Source organism: Brienomyrus brachyistius, chromosome 25 (genome assembly GCF_023856365.1).
Source record: "Brienomyrus brachyistius isolate T26 chromosome 25, BBRACH_0.4, whole genome shotgun sequence".
Classification (NCBI taxonomy): Eukaryota; Metazoa; Chordata; class Actinopteri; order Osteoglossiformes; family Mormyridae; genus Brienomyrus; species Brienomyrus brachyistius.
Window position 1 is genome coordinate 5,112,238 of NC_064557.1, and position 18,112 is coordinate 5,130,349.

The following is an 18,112-nucleotide window of genomic DNA, read 5'->3' on the forward strand; positions in this document are numbered from 1 at the left end:
CACAGTGTCTGTCTCCTTTGTTCACTCCCTGTATCCATAGTGGTAAAACAAACACTGTAACCCTTCACTTAAATTCATTGGCAACGTGCTGACAGTTAAGACCTGAAGCAAGAAATTACCAATGAGATCAACAAACCATTCCAGGGTATTTGTGGGTGTTCTAGAAAGTTCTCAGGTGAGAGAAGAAGAGAAAGGCATCTAGACAATAGCAGTTTCATTTTTAAGTTGCTATTTAAACATGGACTGAAACATGTCATATACCTTGTTAGACTGGAAAAAGAAAGAACATACTGGCGATTCATCATGTTAATGGTTTCGGTAAAAATGTTTTGAATAGCCGGGTATCGTTTGCTTTCAGACTATGGTTATGGGTTTGGCTTAATACGAGCAGAACTTGAGACGCGTTAAGAATACAATTGTATAGTTATATCTTACACGGGGCTTCTGCATATTTTATCTGTAAGATCGTGGATGAAAGTCTGCAGCAAATGCTTAGAAGTAATACCAGTAATAGGCAGATCAGGCCTGCTGGATGCTGAAAGACCTTGGCGACATGCCTGAGATTTAGCGTCTGATGAATAAATGTAGTTTATTCTCAAGCTTGACATTCACTTTTCCTGCCACATGGTGCACTGCCCATGTGCAAAAGTATTGCATCTGATGATAATACCAGATAACTGTAACGCATCTAATACTGCACTAAAAAATGTTGTAGTCTGTGCATGATTATCCAGTCTGATACGATCAAGTAACTTGGTGTTTGATTGCAGTATTATGGTGACCTAGATTTATTTGGTTTGTTTCAGCACTTTAAAAATATATTTCAATTTTAATTTAAGCGCCTCTTTCGCCATTCCAGAAATTCACATAAGTCTGCCCGATCTCGCCTCCCTCGGCTGAGCAGTTTATTTGCAGGTTTTAGCCTAATTGTACCAATTTTATTTTATTTTGCACAAAGCTTGATAATCTAGTTTTGGATGCACCAACGCAGCCTGTCAGCCCGGAAGAGCTGGTCTTCAAGGTATTTTTGAAAATGACACACAAGTGAAAATTAACCTTTAGCCAGCAAGTGAGCCGACTAACACGGTGAGGCAAGTTGGAATCTGCTTCATTCCGGCTTTCAAAATGCAAAGTCAAAGTAGAAGATTGTGAAGGCACTGCATTGTATCGCAATTGCTACATTTTCATGCTTTTGTTCATGTAATCAGAACGAAATCCACGCCTCTATCATTTGGTAGATGCTGATACACTATTGAAGAAATTAATGGCTTTTGTAGCCTAAATGTTGGGGATATTTCCAGATTACTATATCCATCTTTCCACTGGAATTGGCTCCTGATCTGATCTGATCTTTGTCAGCAATAACAGCATCAAACAACATCAGCATATTACATTGACATATATTTATTAAATAGTTTAAACAACCAAGATGGTTGATGGAAAAAGTATGAGAATCACATAGGTTAAATCTATTTAAAATAGGGTGATTGGAGTCAGGTGTTCTATTTAATTCAGGCGTGAGTTTTACCTGCCTCGCCATATTTAAACACACACACACCATTTTGGTTACTTGCTTTTCACAACAGAATTCTGTTCCATTCAAATATGGCTCGATTATGGAAATAATTGACTGCACAGGTCTGCTCAGCAGCTATAGAAAGCATTAGATTGAGGTTATTTTCAGTACGAGAGATTGCTCTAGCTACTAAATATATGGGTTCACATACATTGTCCATCAGTTATCTTGATTGTTTAAACTGTTTGTTCAGTAAAGATATGGCATTGTAAAATATGCGAGTTTGTAAATTTTTTACTATGATAACATAGACGAAGATAAAACCATTTCTGGAGCTACGCACAAATCCAGATAATTCCAAACAATTTGCACACTTGCACAGCTGCATGTGGGCAGCGTTCCATCACAAATCCAGATAATTCCAAACAATTTGCACACTTGCACAGCTGCATGTGGGCAGCGTTCCATCACAAATCCAGATAATTCCAAACAATTTGCACACTTGCACAGCTGCATGTGGGCAGCGTTCCATCACAAATCCAGATAATTCCAAACAATTTGCACACTTGCACAGCTGCATGTGGGCAGCGTTCCATCACAAATCCAGATAATTCCAAACAATTTGCACACTTGCACAGCTGCATGTGGGCAGCGTTCCATCACAAATCCATCGCCTCGATACTTTGATTTTGCATGACTTTTCTGGGGAGCCTGAAAAGCAGAGACTGTTTTGGACAGATCTGCAAATCCAGCAAAGATGTCAGCAAAGATGTTCAGATGTCTGAACTGTATGTTCTCTGGTTTGCATTTATGTGTATTAAATGAGAGTCCATTTACTGTCACTGTAGCATACATATAGTGCATACTATCCACACACCAGGCTCTTGGTCATATATCCCATAGTTCTTGGATATATTTAAAGGAATATTTAACACATACAATGTTTTAATACTTGCACTCATCATCTGAATGGTTCCTTTCCACAACTTTATTCTGAAGATCCTGAAGTTTTAAATTAACCATTCTACTCTAGAACCTCTACGTTGAAATCAAGTAAAGGAGCCCACATTCAATGTTAAACTTTATCGTTGACCAAAAGAGGAGGGTAATGATCCTCTTGGGTCATCTGGAAGGTAGCTGACCAAACCTGAGCTTGACACTAGACATTTTTAATGAAAGTTTATACCTGGGGTGTCAAACTGCAGTCCTGGGGGGCTGGAGCCCTGTCTACCTTAATTCTTTCCCTGTTCCATCACAAGTGATTCAGCTCAAGAGCTATGTGGTAATTAGCACAAGTAGTTGAATCTGGTATGTTAAATGAGGGGAAACCCAAAAATGTGCAGGGCTCCGACCCCCCAGGACTGGAGTTTGAGACCCCTGGTTTATACACTATCAGTCAAATGTCAAACTCACCTGAGATTGAGAATGTACTTTTTCTTGACTTTTTATAAATCCATTTTCTCAATGGCCTCAAATAAATGTTGGTGGTTACAATGTGTCACTGTTGTCTAACATGGCATGATCTAACTCTGAAACATACTATAAATGCCATCAGTGTGTGGGTGGGCTTTCCGCATGCGCTGTACGTCTCGGAGGTGTTCGGCCAGCGGACGGTGACGGGGTCCGATCTCCTCCATCATAGCCGCGCTCATACTCCCGCTCAGAAGTACAATCCACTGACATCCGCATGTGGGCTCAGCCGCTTGGGAAAGGGAAAGAATGATTAAATAATCTACATATTTATCCATCTGTTCATTATTCAGCTTCTCATAGCAGATATCACCCAAACGCTGCCAGGCTGGTACATATTTTGTTTGTATATGAGTTCCATGGTTCACTAGTTATGAACGTTGCATTATATCACTATAGCCACTCTGCTATACGTGGACATCTTTAATGGTGTGCTATCTGCTTTACATAAGCTTGAACTGGATCAGCTGTGGACGCAGCTTTAAGTGAAGCATTCATCGAGATTATATGGAGCTGGCAGCCCAAAGATGGCTGATGTCTGCTTGAGAGAGACTCATTGACCATCTACCGCTTCATAACTCTGCCTTTCGCATCTCTTTCATGCCACCCCTAAGTTTCCAGAGGAGTCCGAGATGGACCTGTTGTCAGTCGCCATCGACGAGCACTCCCATCCTCATTTTTCGCCCATTAGCGACGGCACGCATTCCGTGTTCAGCGCCGCCAGCACCCCCGCTGTCTTCTCACCCAGCCTTCCATTCCAGCCCGAGGATAACAGGCACGACGACAGCCCATCTTCCTCCTCCACCGACTCCGACAAGGACGAGGAGTTCGACAGAGAGAAACAGCCCTGCTTCTACAGGAGGCCCTTGTGAGTACTCCGTACTCAGGAGCGGTACCTCGGTCACCCTGCTGTGCTTTTGATTTATTCAGGGATGCCTATAACTGGTATGCAAGTATGTGCGGCAATTTCTTGTCATAGGAAGTAAAATAAATTCTTAAGTTTACGTACATTTGCACTTTTATGACACGAAATTACCTTGCATTTCAACTTTTTTACGCCTACTGCATACTTGTGGCATGAAATGCATGTAAAAACATTCATATCGATCCCTGGATTTATTAAGAATGATCAGTTTTACTTCCTGTCAGTCTCTAATGTATGATTTTATTTTGTCAAGCCCTTTAGTGCTATTTTATAGCATTAAATGGGTTTGTTTTAGTTATTTGATTTAGCCACAGTTTATAAAATGTATGTAATGATATGTAAATGTAAGTAAATACTGTAGTGGCTTATAAGACCAAGATTTGTAATATGATTGTTAATTAAAGTGTCGCCTATCTATTTTTTCACTGTGAATGATCGCTTTATCAACTGGACGACCCAATGCAGTGACCCAAGCGGAGCTGATCATGTGACTGCACTCCGCAGACAGCCGTCCCGTAAAAAGTCGTCCGGCTTCGCGGCGGTGAGCCAGCTGTTCAGTGAGCGCTGGCCAGGAACGCCCACCAACCGGAGCGTGATGAGCTCTGCCACGGAACGGAACATTGACTTTGAGCTGGACATCCGTGTGGAGATCGACAGCGGGAAGTGTGTGCTGCACCCTACCACGCCCCAGCCCGAGCACGATGAGGTCTCCTTCCGGAGGTGAGCATGCTGGAGGACGGCGATGTAGCTGCAGGGAGGGGTGGACAATTTCAATTTATTAAGCTTTGTTAAGTTGTAGTCATTGCCTGCCAAAGGGATGTTAAACACAAATGTTTGGTGTTGTATGTCATTGCAAATGTGTTACTAATTAAAAAGCACCCAAAAACTGCTTGAAATTACTTGTGAATGGGATTTTTAACTTGTAACAGCTCTTTCAGAATTATAATTTGGATTTCATTTTATTACTACTTGAATGTTTTACTTAAAATTACTGGTTGTAATGCCATCAGTCCTGTTTTCCAATAGCATATTTTGTTTGCTAATATATCAACAAATTAATGATGCAATATTTTTTGTAATAAAACCAATAAATTTGCAATATTTATACTGAATCGTGTAAGTGTCCCAAGACTTCCTGTGAGCGCTATACATTGTTGGTTTAATAACAATGACTCTTGTTTTACAGAAGCTGTGACCGAAACCTCAGGAGTCTGGATCACGAGTCTCCACCGAAGAAGAAGAAGCTTCAGCCAGCTTGCACCTCCTCAGTCCACCTGCTAGCTGGCAAGAAAGCACCTTCTTCTCTGCAGACTAAATCCACGGATACTGAGAACACCGTCTTCTACATCCCTGGAGTGGATGTAAAGGTTGGTGTAAAGCTTGCCCTGGTCTGGATGCTGACAAGATCAGCGTGGCAGGGGATGGGAAGACAGAACCCGGGTCGAACTAAACACACCCAATGAGAGACATCTTGGTATCAAAAAGTCAAAACAGGCAGAGTCAAGTAGAGTTGGGTCTACAGAGGGGTTCTCAGGTTCTGGACTGACTCTCTGTCTGGGGTTTCCAGGTAGCTAAATAATACAGAGGTTCCTCTACTTACGAATGAGATACGTTCCGAACGGCCGTTCGCATTTTGAAATGTTCGTAAGTCATTATTCAGCATCATTTTAAGGGTATATGCAAGTACAAAGAACTAGGATGCTAGGAGTTCGCACGGTACACTGCTGCGCGGCGGGAGTAGCGGACAGAAGTCATACTGGGCGGAATTGGCATGCATAAAAAAAATTATGTTGCGGACAAGAAACGGAAGGCCAAGGAACACAATTTGAACTTACAGTCCTCTTCGTTCGTAAGTTGACAGTTCGTAAGTAGAGGAGCGTCTGTACTTAGAAATGATGAGGAATTGGTAGCTGGTGTTTGTGGGGGTTGGTCCCCTGACGTTACACGCCTCCTCCCTAACCCAGCCAACTTCCCCCCGTTGGTGATCTTTCACTATCTGTTCCATATATCATTGGCTATAATTATGAAAATGAAAACCAGTGTACATGTGACCTAAAAAACAGTGTGCTCTTGGTGCATCGTTTCAAACTTTGTCTCTGACTTGCTTTACGATAGTTATAACAGTCATAGGGCACCAAAGAGTTTCAGGACTACTGCTAATTCATATCAGCCCGATGAGGGAAACTAAAGCTGTGAGATAGAGAGTCACTGACTGTCCTCTTTGGTCGGATGCAGCTGCACTACAACTCAAAGACGCTGAAGACCGAGTCACCAAACGCCTCCCGTGGATCCTCTCTGCCAAGGACTCTGTCGAAAGAGTCCAAGCTGTATGGTATGAAAGATAGCAGCGCTCCCAGTCCTCCCAGTCCTCCCAGTCCAGCCCAAAGCAAGACTAATACACTCCTTCCTCCCCCCGCCCCAGCAATTCCATCAGGTACTGGTAACCCTCATTGTGCATGTGTCTGTTCTCTCACTCAGCCCCTAATACCTGCATGTTCTTAGTGTGTGTTTGGTATTCGTACAGTGCAGGTGTACCTAACTTAACGTCCATGTTACGTTCTGGGAAGCCGGTGTGATTTGGATGTTGCATGAACGTGTACTGAGCAAGGTTAAGTAACGCCACCATTAAATTCACAGAGTTTTGTTTACAGGCGTGACGTGCTCGCGTTGTGCGTGATGCCCACAGAAACACACACACGATGCTTTTGCATGCTCTGACCCCATTTTGTCCACTACATCCCATTGTTAGATGACGATTTTTTCCTATTATATCCTTGTGGACTATGGACGTTAACGTGAATGGACGTTGTTTGGACGGACGTTGTACGAGGTATACCTGTACTGTGCAAAAGCCTTAGGCTGTCAAAAGAAATGTTCTAATCTGTTTATCTCGATAGTAAGTGCACTTTAGCTCAGAACAAAAACAAAGTTTAGCATTAGAACCCAATAAAAACTAGAAAAATGTTTTCTGTTCTCCAAAAAGTTACTGGCATCTTGTTGGATGGCTAGATGAACACCCTTTCAGCAAATCTCTCTTCTGGGGCACCTCAGCCATTCCATGTTTTTATTAAATTTCACCACCAGTTCACTTGGTTAATTAATTTAATTAGTTAAAAAAAGTTAATGAGATATTGAATAGTTATACGAGGTGTGTTAGTGGCCGAATCGAAAAATACGTGACTGAGATGGTTGATGCAAATACCAGGGATGATTTTTGCAGAAGTCTTGAAATGGAAGTTGATACGCTTTGACTGGCATAATACTATAGTTTTACACCAACACGATGTTCATTTAAGCAGCATTTTGTTTTTGACTGCCTAAGACTTTTGCACAGTGCTGTACATGGGTGTTATTACATCACATGTCCTGCTGATACATCAGATGAGGAATCAGTGGTGTTAGATGCTGAGGAGCAGCCTTTGGCTCTTCTCAGTCTTATAAGGCCTTTGTTATCAGCATGTATTGGACACGTAGCAAGTGTGATCTCTGTTCTGACGGCGAGCTCGCTTGCAGCCAAAGGTAAAGGCAGCGGAGGTATGAAGACGGCCAAGCTGTACGCATGGGTGGCCCTGCAGACGCTGCCTGAGGAGATGGTGATCAGCCCCTGCCTGCTGGACTTCCTGGAGAAGGCCTTGGAAACCATTCCCATCACACCAGTGGAGAGGAACTATACCGGTATGAACCTGCCCCATCCAGCAAAGAGGTCGCATGCTTAACGTTAGTCACCAGAAGACATTATCCATGAGCCCGAGCAGAATAAGCATCTGGAATATAGATGGATGAGCTGGTAGGATGTCAGCAGCATTTCGAGAAGTATGAGATATTTGAATGAATACAACCACGATTTCTCACCCTGTTAGCCATGAACTCACAGGATGAGGATGTGGGGTCTTTTGAGCCAGTGGACGCCCTGGAGGAATCGACCACTTCCCTGGTGTCCTCCTCAGCATCAGCCTACTCCTCTTTCCCGGTCGACGTTGTAGTTTACGTCCGAGTGCAGGTTCTCATGCCCCCACACCATTTCGTTCGGAATCCCTCACATTTTCAGTGACCTTTATAATGCATATTTTATTCTTTCGTAAGTGATTATTAACCCTGTGGGCAGGTTTCCAAATCTTAGTGTACTAGTGTTATATGTCAGGCTGGCATGGTAATACTCCTCTTCCTCCTATATTCAACCAGCCTTCTCAGATCCGCTTCAGCTGCCTGCCTATGTCCAGGGTGGAATGCATGCTGAAGCTGCCATCCCTGGACTTGGTCTTCTCGTCCAATCGCGGCGAGCTGGAGCTGCCTGGCTCTGTACACCAGACCGAGGGACCCCACCCAACCCTGTCGGGCTCCCCGCTCACCCACAGTGTCCTCAAAGTCTCCGCGACCAAGGGTAAGGACCTCCCCCTCCCTGGGCACCTAGCTGTCCTTATCCAAGCTATTCACAGGAGAAAGCAATCTTAAAAGCCATTGGTTGTGATCATAAGTGGTTTTTAATAGCAGCTAACTGACAATATATAGTAATGCCTCGCATTTCCTTTCGGGGCAATTATGGAATGAACTACCTTTTTTACAGTAAGACTCCTCTTAAAACATATTTATTTTATTTGGCTTTTAAATCTGCTTGAGACTATGGGTGTTACTTGTATTGTCTGTTGTTACCTGGTATATTGTTCATTCATCCCCTTCTTTTATGCCTGTGTACAGCAATTTGGCAAACTTTGTTGTTTTAAAGTTCCCTATAAATAAATTTAATGAAAATGAAATGATGCGAGGCATTGCTATATATTGCACTGTAACTTTTGAAAGCTTAAATTTGCATTCAAATCTCTGTCACGCTTTACTAAAATACTCCCACTCATGTTCGAAATGCTTGTTCATAATTGCCGGATCTAGTGCTGAAATGTCTGAGGTGTGCATCACTTGCTGAGATTGCTTCCTTCCCAGCTTCCTCTCCGGGGCTGGGCAGCCCCCTGGGCAGAAGCAGGCACAGCAGTAGCCAGTCAGACCTGACGGGGCCCCCCAGCAATTCCTCTGGTCTCAGCTTCACAGCCTGCATGTCCGACTTCTCGCTCTTCGTGTTCCATCCGTATGGGGCTGGCAAGCAGAAATCGACAGTCACCGGCCGGCCACCCGGACCCTTGGGTAGGGTCTGATCATATTTGTCAGATTACTGGAATGCGTGACTAAATTGGTGGGGGCACTGGGGATATTATGTTGAAAGTGATGTGACCATTATAGATGGTTTAGGTGACAAGATATAGAGTAGATGATGACAACCTTCTTGTCGATGATCAATCATCTGTAGTAATTTTAAATAATAGTTGCGGTCATATGTGGTTATGGTTACTGGGGGGGTTCGGTACCGACCTTAGATTTGGGCTCCTGGTTCTGATAGGATTTGGACTGGTGGATAGTCTCTTGCGTCTAGAGGGCCGTATCTGAAGCAGGCCATTAGATGCAGGTTTGGTGCCATTGTTGGCTGTTCCCCCTCCCGCTCAGGCTCAGTGGATGAGGAACCCTCCTCAGTGACTGGCAGGAAAGATTCCCTCAGCATCAACCTGGAGTTTGTGAAGGTCAGTCTGTCCAGGATGCGCCGCACTGGAGGGCCCACTTTCATCGAGAGCTTTGTCCCCTGCAAGGGGGGGAAAATGGACGCCACCCTCATTAACATCTCAGGTACCCACACATATCAAATTGGTGCTCAACTTTCCGACCCATGACCGAGTTTAATATCGATGGTATAGTTTGACATGTGATATTCCACAGCTGTGTGCGATATTGGCTCCGCCTCCTTCAAATATGACATGAGGAGGCTGAGCGAGATACTGGCCTTTCCCCGGGCTTGGTATCGGCGGAGCATTGCACGCCGCCTCTTCCTGGGAGACCAGACCATCAACCTGCCAGGTGAGGAACCCAGCGCTCACTGCCATTGGTCCGCGTTCCTTATGGCAGGACACGCCCACAAGTATTCATATCATATGAGAGGTTGAAGGAAGACAAATAAGACCTAAGGGAGTGTAGTATCTCTGTAGCAAAGCCAGCACTGCAGGGATCGATTGGAGAGGCTGGTTATAGAAACGTGTTTTCCCTCCCTGTTACGAGCAGCATCAGGTCCAGCCACGCCTGACTCTGTAGAGAACGTGGGCCAGCACCTGTCTCCAGAGTCCATACGGAAGGCCTACTGGCGGACGTGGGACCAAGCCAACCAGTCGTGCTCCTTCCAGCACATGCCTCAGTCGCCGAGCGTGTTCGGGGAACATTCCAGCAACATGTCTCCCGGGCCGCTGGCCCACCTCAAATCCCCCGCCGCCGCCCGCTCCCGCAGCGTCTCCGACTCTTCTGTGCCTAGAAGAGGTGGGCTGCCATCTTTGCCCAAAGAACTTTTCACTGGGTTTGGGACAGATCTGTGGTCTGTAATAAAGAGAACCAAAGAGGGAACACCTTCGCAATCCGTTATTGTGGTGACTGAAGGCAAAGCGACAGGAATAATCTATAACGTCTTTTTTTATGAACCAAAATGCATTTGCCTATAAATATTCACAGGTTACTTCCCACATTCCTCCATGATGTTTCAGCTGGTTTAAGTGGCAAATTGCAACATTTTATTTCCAGCTTCTTGTGTATTGCGAAGCATTTCCAAGTGTTCCGTGCACATTGTCTCTGTCAGGGCGGATCCAGACCAGAGAATTTCACTGCCGCACTGGGTATATTCATAACCACAGTTTGTAAAATGGGACACATGCAGTAACATTTCAGTCGAGGCAGGACAACTGTGCAAATGTAAAACGTGACGTCACTGATGGTCACTGAGCAGCACCCATGCGAACCCCTCTGTGTGTGCGTTGCAGATTCCGTCTCCAAGGTTGCCGCACCTTCCTTCAATAGGAACAACAAGGTGGGCGCCCAGCAGGGGGCGCCGTGGGAGACGCTGGTGGTGTTCGCCATCAACCTCAAGCAGCTCAATGTGCAGATGAACATGAGCAACGTCATGGGGAATAACACGTAAGCTTTTTGCCTCTAAATGACATTTGCACACAGTCATGCGACGCTGAAACAGCTCACTTGGGGAAAATCTTAGCAGTTATACTTAGTTTATACTTATATTTAGTCACTTAGCGCACTGCATTTACATCACATGTGGTAAATTCCACTGCAGATGCCACTCTTCCCATAGCTATATGGCTTCTGCTGCAAGAAGCTGGAAACCAGTGTGGCATCTTATTAAAGGTTAAGGTGGACATCACTGATCCCAGGGGGAAATTCCACACTAGCTACTGGTCCTGCTTACAGTCCTAATGTGAACGTCCAGTCGGCTGTGAGAGTGATGTGCAGGTGTTTCTGAGTGATGGCCTCCATGCTCCTGCCAGGTGGACCACCAGCGGGCTGAAGAGCCAGGGCCGGCTGTCCGTGGGCAGCAACAGGGACCGGGAGATTAGCATGTCTGTGGGCCTGGGAAGGTCCCGGCTGGACTCCAAGGGAGGCGTGGTGGGGGGAAACATCGACGTGAACACCCTTGAGATGGTCTGTAAGTGGAATTTCAGTGGGTGTCAGGTTCTCCACGCTACAGAGATGGAAAGCACTAAAAATACAAAGCCACCTGAGACATATATATATATATTATCTTATCTTATATATATATATATATATATATATATATATATATATATATATATATATATATATGTATATATATAATTTTTATTTATTTATTTATTTATTTATTTATTTTATCTTTTTTTCACTTCGTTGCCTTGTATTGCGCAGTACTGCAGTAAACCTTTGCTGTGCACCGCGTTTCTTAGCACACGTCGCACCGGAAACCTCGCCTCTCACTTTTTATCACAAAATGTTCTGTAGATCTAATGGAGATAAAATCTCGATTTATCACTTTTTCCTCGAGTATAGGAACCAAAACAGCAGATCCCACTGGCAGGGTTAAGTGTTAATATTATATCATCTGTGCAGAAATGTTGGTGTGGTTGTTAGGTAACAGCTAAACCCCTGAAGAACCGATGCTGTGGTATTTCACGATGTCTAAAAGGCAGAGTTGGTTAACAGGGTTTGACTCCTACCCACATTCTGTTTAGATATTCTCCGTATGCTGGCCAGAGGTACAACCTCTCCACATCACGCATGATGTTAGCCAAGCTGAGTCTGTGAACTTGGTTCCACAGCTCATATCTCGGAGCATCCCAACCAGCAGCCCAGCCACAAGATCCAGGTGACAATGGGCTCCACCGAAGCTCGAGTCGACTACATGGGCTCCAGCATCCTTATGGGCGTCTTCAGCAACGCTGACCTTCAGCTTCAGGATGAGTGGAAAGTCAACCTCTGTAACACCATGGACACCAGCCTCTCAGAGAAAAGGTGCTCATCGGGGCACAGATAGGGACGAAACTCATCAGGTTGTTCTTTTACAAAGTGCTTTGCCTCTCTAGAAGCAGAGGTGGTCACTGGGTCATTAGGTTATCAGATATTTCACACATTCCCTAACTTCTTCTTTGACTTTAAATGCCTGCAACTTTCAGACAATGAGCCATTTTCAACCTTGATGTTCTCCTCCTCCAATTCAGCGAGATCTTTGTCCATGGCGATCTTCAGTGGGACATTTTTCAAGTGATCATCTCCCGCTCCACCACCCCCGACCTCATCAAGATTGGTGTGAAGCTACAAGAGTTCTTCACGCAGCAGTTTGACACCAGCAAGCGAGCTTTGTCCACATGGAGTCCAGTCCCCTACATGCCCCCCAAAGCCCCGACTGCCAATGCTGATAAGGGAAACACTGAAATGTGTACGTATCTCTGGGTTGTTCTGGTACCGGTAGTGGCACCGGTTTTGCTGTAATATAGAACAACATGCTTCAGCTGAATTTCATCTGTAAAGAAGTTGCATAGATGGGTTGAGGATTACATCAAGTTGCTCTGACATTTCCAAAACCGGTACCTTTCTTCCAGACATGGACGCAGCTCACCATCGGCACTGGCCCAACGTGTTGAAGGTCATTGCCGGCTGCCACATCTCACTCTTCCAGATGCCCCTACCGGAGGATGCCGTGCAACTGGGGGGCTCCATGAGTCTCCATGGCAACCACATGACGCTGGCCTGCTTTCACGGTCCCAATTTCCGTGCTAAATCCTGGGCATTATTTCATCTAGAGGAGCCCAATATCGCCTTCTGGACTGAGGCTCAAAAGATATGGGAAGATGGTGTGTACACATTAATGATTAGTCTGCAAGAATTTCATTCACAAAGATCTGAAAATGCAGGAGATGTTTGATTTTCTACCCTATAAAATTAGTGGTAGCAGGATTGAGTCATTGAACTATCTGCACGTTGTTGCCTTGCATGTTCTCCAACTGTGAGGAAACCCTTATTCCTGAGAGAAAGCACAAAGAATTTTGTGTAATTTGCAATCGGTCAGTCAGCCCAGCTGGTCCTGCAGCACATGTCAGGTTATAGGATGAGTTCTGTGCTGCATTTTCTCCTCTAGGATCCAGCGACAACTCTACCTACATTGTGCAGACCCTGGATTTCCACCTTGGCCACAACACCATGGTGACCAAGCCTTGTGGAGCGTTGGAGAGCCCTATGGCCACTATCACCAAGATCACCCGGCGGCGACATGAAAACCCCCCCCACGGGGTCTCCAGCATCAAGGAATGGTTCAGCTATGTCACTGCCATGAGAAATGAAGGTGTGAAGCCTTGAATCAGAAGTAAACCTCCTCATAGGGGAGCCTATATAGTCAAATGTGGAATTATTTAATACTGCTATGGAATTAACAGTATATATCAAATCTAGACAAGGAGCAGTTTAGATCAGAACAAAACTATTTAGCACTACAGTTCCATTCAAAAGTTTGGACACACCAACCCATTTAAAGGTTTATTTATACTATTCTCTGCATTTTAGAATAATTAAGAAGACATCGAAACTATAAAATAACATGTGGAATTATGCACTGACCAAAAGAGTATTAAACAGACAAAGAATAATTTGTTGGGTGGGGGGGTCAGCTCTGTGGGTTGGGACCCAGAAGGTTGCCGGTTCAAATCCCTGGTTCGGCAGAGTTACCCCACCATTGGGCCCGTAACCTCAGTTACCCCAGGGACCGGCTGACCCCGCTGTCTGCCCTACGCCAGGTTCATGAGGTGGTCCACTTAGATCCTGAAGATCTGGAGGTGGTCCACTTAGATGGTTTTCCAGGTTTTCCATGCATGCTGAACATTCATTGACCGCAATTTCTTCACTCCCTGGTCAAACTCCTCCAAAACCAATTCTGCTGTGTTTAGGTCAAGTGGCCACGTCATATAATGCAACCCTATCACGCTCCATTTGAGATGGCTTGGAGTGTCCCAATGTTGGACTGGTGCTGTAAATCTGTAAGGATTAGCATTAAACTCAGGTCTCAGGTATTTACCAGCATTTACACATTGAATAGCCAGATGAGATGACCTGAGATTCGTTCACTCTGACTTGATTTTGAGCCCCTCAAATAATACTCTGAGACAGCTCTAGTCTTTGGTGGCACTGAGGTAGGTCCCTGCATCTCCTCAGAGCTGAACCTCCTGCGAAACGTGGATGGCAGCGCCCCCGAGAGTAGCACAGCGGCAAAGACCTCCAGCCTGCTAAGCGGCTTCCGAGGCTCGTCCAGCTACAACCACGAGACAGAAACCATCTTTGCCCTGCCACGGATGCAGCTTGATTTCAAGTCCATCCACGTGCAGGACCCCGTTGAGCCCTTGCTCACAGGTAGGACCAAACAAGAACATCAGATGTCCCCTGATGACAAAAACTTGGCCTTCAAATAAGCTTTGACCAGTCCCAGTAGCAGGTAAACTTATTTACTATCAAAATGATGAGTTCATTAATGCAATTATAAGCTTGACCGGAGACCCATGTTTCATGTTGATTGGGTTTGGCTGTACTAAGGCTTTCTGGAAGAGCATCCTGTGGTTGTTGATAACCATGGTCTTGTCTTAATATGTCTCCACACACAGATACCAACAGCAGACCCAAGGTTGAGTGCAGTGTGGTGACGGAGTTCACGGACCACATATGTGTCACAATGGATGCTGAGCTCATCATGTTCCTGCATGACCTGGTGTCTGCCTACCTGAAGGAGAAGGAGAAAGGTAACAGCACATCTGGATAACCACCACGAGTCCATGGCCTTCAGTCTATAGTTTTATAATGTACAGTTTAAATTTGAAATTTAACTAAGAATCGGTCCCACACAACCACCCCATGAAATATCTACTCATCTATCTTCCAGGCCATTGTGTCACATGATTAACTGGTCCAATGCAGGGGTGGATAGTTCAGGTCCTGAAAGTAAAAATCATGACAAAGATTTGGTTTCAGCCAAGCAGTTGAGTATAAATATCCGTAGTTACGGAGTAGTCAGCTGCTTGGTTGAACCAAATCTTGGTCTGGATTTTTATTTTCTGTATCTGCACCATCCACTTCTAGACAAATAACAGAAAACTCAGATCAGTCACAAACTCTGTCTCCTGCAGCACTTTTTGCACCACGGACTTTTACCATCCGTCCTGGTCAGAAGAGCCCCACCGCCCTCCAAGATGAATCCTCCACTTCCACCTCTGACAGGGAGAGAGAGGATGCCGTGAACTATACCACTGTTGACTGGAGAGAGTTCATGTGCAACACCTGGCATCTGGAGCCCACCCTCAGGTAGGGACCCCCAGGAGGCCAATGAGATTGACAGGGAGGCGGGGCTACCCCGCTTCTCAAAATGTGAATGCAAGTAAGACACGTCAGTCTTTTTTTCCTGGTTTGTGTGGTTTTCTTGGTAGAAGCCTTGGCATGGTGAAATAATTTACAGTCTATCCATACCGCATATGCTGTACAGGGTCACAGAGATGCTGAAGCCAAACAGCATGAGATATAAGGCAGAAGACACCCTGCACCACATGCTAGGTCATTGTAGAGTCTTTTTGAGTCAATACATGCAGTTAGACGACTTGAAACTACAGAAATTCATTACAATCATATTGAATATGGAGCTCATAGCAGCGGCAGCATTTTTGTGTAGGATCGAGCCTTACACGGTCTCTCACTGAATATACACAGCAATATGCAAACGTCGTTTAATGGTGTTTAAATGCTCTTCCTGTTTGTGAGGGATCGAGCCTTACACTGTCTCTCACTGCATATATACAGCAATATGCAAACGTCGTTTAATGGTGTTTAAATGCTCTTCATGTTTGTGTGCGATCGAGCCTTACACTGTCTCTCACTGCATATACACAGCAATATGCAAACGTCGTTTAATGGTGTTTAAATGCTCTTCATGTTTGTGTGCGATCGAGCCTTACACTGTCTCTCACTGCATATATACAGCAATATGCAAACGTCGTTTAATGGTGTTTAAATGCTCTTCATGTTTGTGAGGTATCGAGCCTTACACTGTCTCTCACTGCATATATACAGCAATATGCAAACGTCATTTACTGGTGTTTAAATGCTCTTCATGTTTGTGAGGGATCGAGCCTTACACTGTCTCTCACTGCATATATACAGCAATATGCAAACGTTGTTTAATGGTGTTTAAATGTGTAAATTAGTGTGTGAGGTTAGTCATTTCAAAACCTTTCCTAAAGTCACCCTAGCATTTGCAGCAGCAGGGTCCAATACACCCATGTAATGTAGCATTCGGTGATTGGCTACTCAGTACCTCATTAAGCTATTAAACTAATTCATTGAGCTGACAGGAAAATTTTATGAGTACATGGAACGGCTGAGGTGCCCCTGAGGAGAGGTTTGAGAACTCAAGCAGTGTTCGTCTAGCCATCCAGCAAGTTATCAGTCACTTTTTGGGGAAATTCTTGTACGTGCTTATTGATGTACTGTTCATTTGCATATGGTCTAATGTTAATGTTTTTAAGCATAATATAAATATAAGCTTTGGAAACCTGTTTTTGAATACGTAACACTTTTGCAGAGCACTCTCTCTCTCTCTCTCTCTCTCTCTATATATATATATATATATATATATATATATATATATATATATATATATATATATATATATATATATATATATATATTGTGTGTCTGTGTGTATGTGTATGTGTGTGAGTGGGGGGGGTGGCTAAACCTCTATGCCTGCGGTTGCCCATTAGACTACAGCCTCAGCACGTCTGTGGGTCCTTCAGTAAGACTCTTAACCCCCAGCTCCCTGGGCTATACTATGTTTTTCCATATACACTTACTACAGAAAGTCCAACACCTCCTACTCATTTTCCTTCAGGTTGATATCCTGGACTGGACGAAAAATCGACCCTGTTGGCGTGGACTACATCCTGCAGAAGCTGGGCTTCCATCACGCAAGGACAACCATTCCCAAGTGGCTTCAGAGGGGGGTGATGGACCCCCTGGACAAAGTCCTCTCTGTTCTGATCAAGAAGCTCGGCACAGCTCTGCAGGATGAGAAGGAAAGGAAAGGAAGAGACAAGGAAGAACACTAACACGACGACCTCAACATTCCTACACCTTAACACACAGCTTAAGCCTGAATGTCAACTGTGAAATCACTACTATATAAATCCAAGTTTACATTGACCTCTGAATATATTTTTCATTACTCTACTGTATGTTTTTCCACTAAGCACTGGATCATGTGACTTTGACCATCTGTAGATGTTTGTTATAGTGCATGCTGCCATTACGACAGTGTTATGTATATTTTGAACAAAAAAAGGTTGAAATGATCTGTTACTGCTTAAAGTTCATTTCTAAATGATGTTCAACAGACTAATGTACATAAAATGTGTATTGACTAATGTGAATTTAAATGGCTCTGATTTCTAACGTGCATAATATATGCCCTGCCATTACATGCATGTAGTTGGCCTGGTGATTTCAATGAATTGTGTGTTTCCTCAGTTTTCCTGCCACTCTGACCCACTGAATTGTAATACGAGTGTCTCCCAATCACAAGCCATTCTGTGTGCAGAGCCAGGGGTCCTTGAGGCGAACAAAGCGGAACACAAAGTTATACCAACAAAGGTTTCAAGACACAGGGCATAACTTCGCGTTGAACATTGTGGTGGATGAGTTCTCCACCCATATTGTGATCGTTTGGTGGAGGGGGTTGTATTGGCCGGCTTTGATTATTGGGGTAAGGGGGGGTCACAACTCTGAACTGCTGAAATGCGAGGTAGCATTGTTGAGGGCCACCCATTGGA

The 18,112-nt window shown here is 44.5% G+C and overlaps 1 protein-coding gene across 1 annotated transcript in view; it reads left to right on the forward strand.

Annotated features, from left to right (window-relative positions):
• Positions 1–17,761, forward strand: part of kiaa1109 (KIAA1109 ortholog) — an 86,411-nt gene extending 68,650 nt beyond the window's left edge. The window contains 21 exon segments of the mRNA XM_048995638.1: positions 3,601–3,854; positions 4,416–4,631; positions 5,098–5,278; positions 6,147–6,345; positions 7,425–7,586; positions 7,772–7,911; positions 8,094–8,292; positions 8,847–9,044; positions 9,402–9,578; positions 9,669–9,806; positions 10,008–10,256; positions 10,751–10,904; positions 11,270–11,427; positions 12,077–12,269; positions 12,476–12,693; positions 12,857–13,108; positions 13,393–13,596; positions 14,460–14,654; positions 14,903–15,037; positions 15,422–15,596; positions 17,176–17,761. Of these exon segments, the coding sequence (XP_048851595.1) occupies positions 3,601–3,854; positions 4,416–4,631; positions 5,098–5,278; positions 6,147–6,345; positions 7,425–7,586; positions 7,772–7,911; positions 8,094–8,292; positions 8,847–9,044; positions 9,402–9,578; positions 9,669–9,806; positions 10,008–10,256; positions 10,751–10,904; positions 11,270–11,427; positions 12,077–12,269; positions 12,476–12,693; positions 12,857–13,108; positions 13,393–13,596; positions 14,460–14,654; positions 14,903–15,037; positions 15,422–15,596; positions 17,176–17,392 (4,014 nt within the window). The 3' untranslated portion in view covers positions 17,393–17,761.
• The last annotated feature ends 351 nt before the right edge of the window (positions 17,762–18,112 follow it).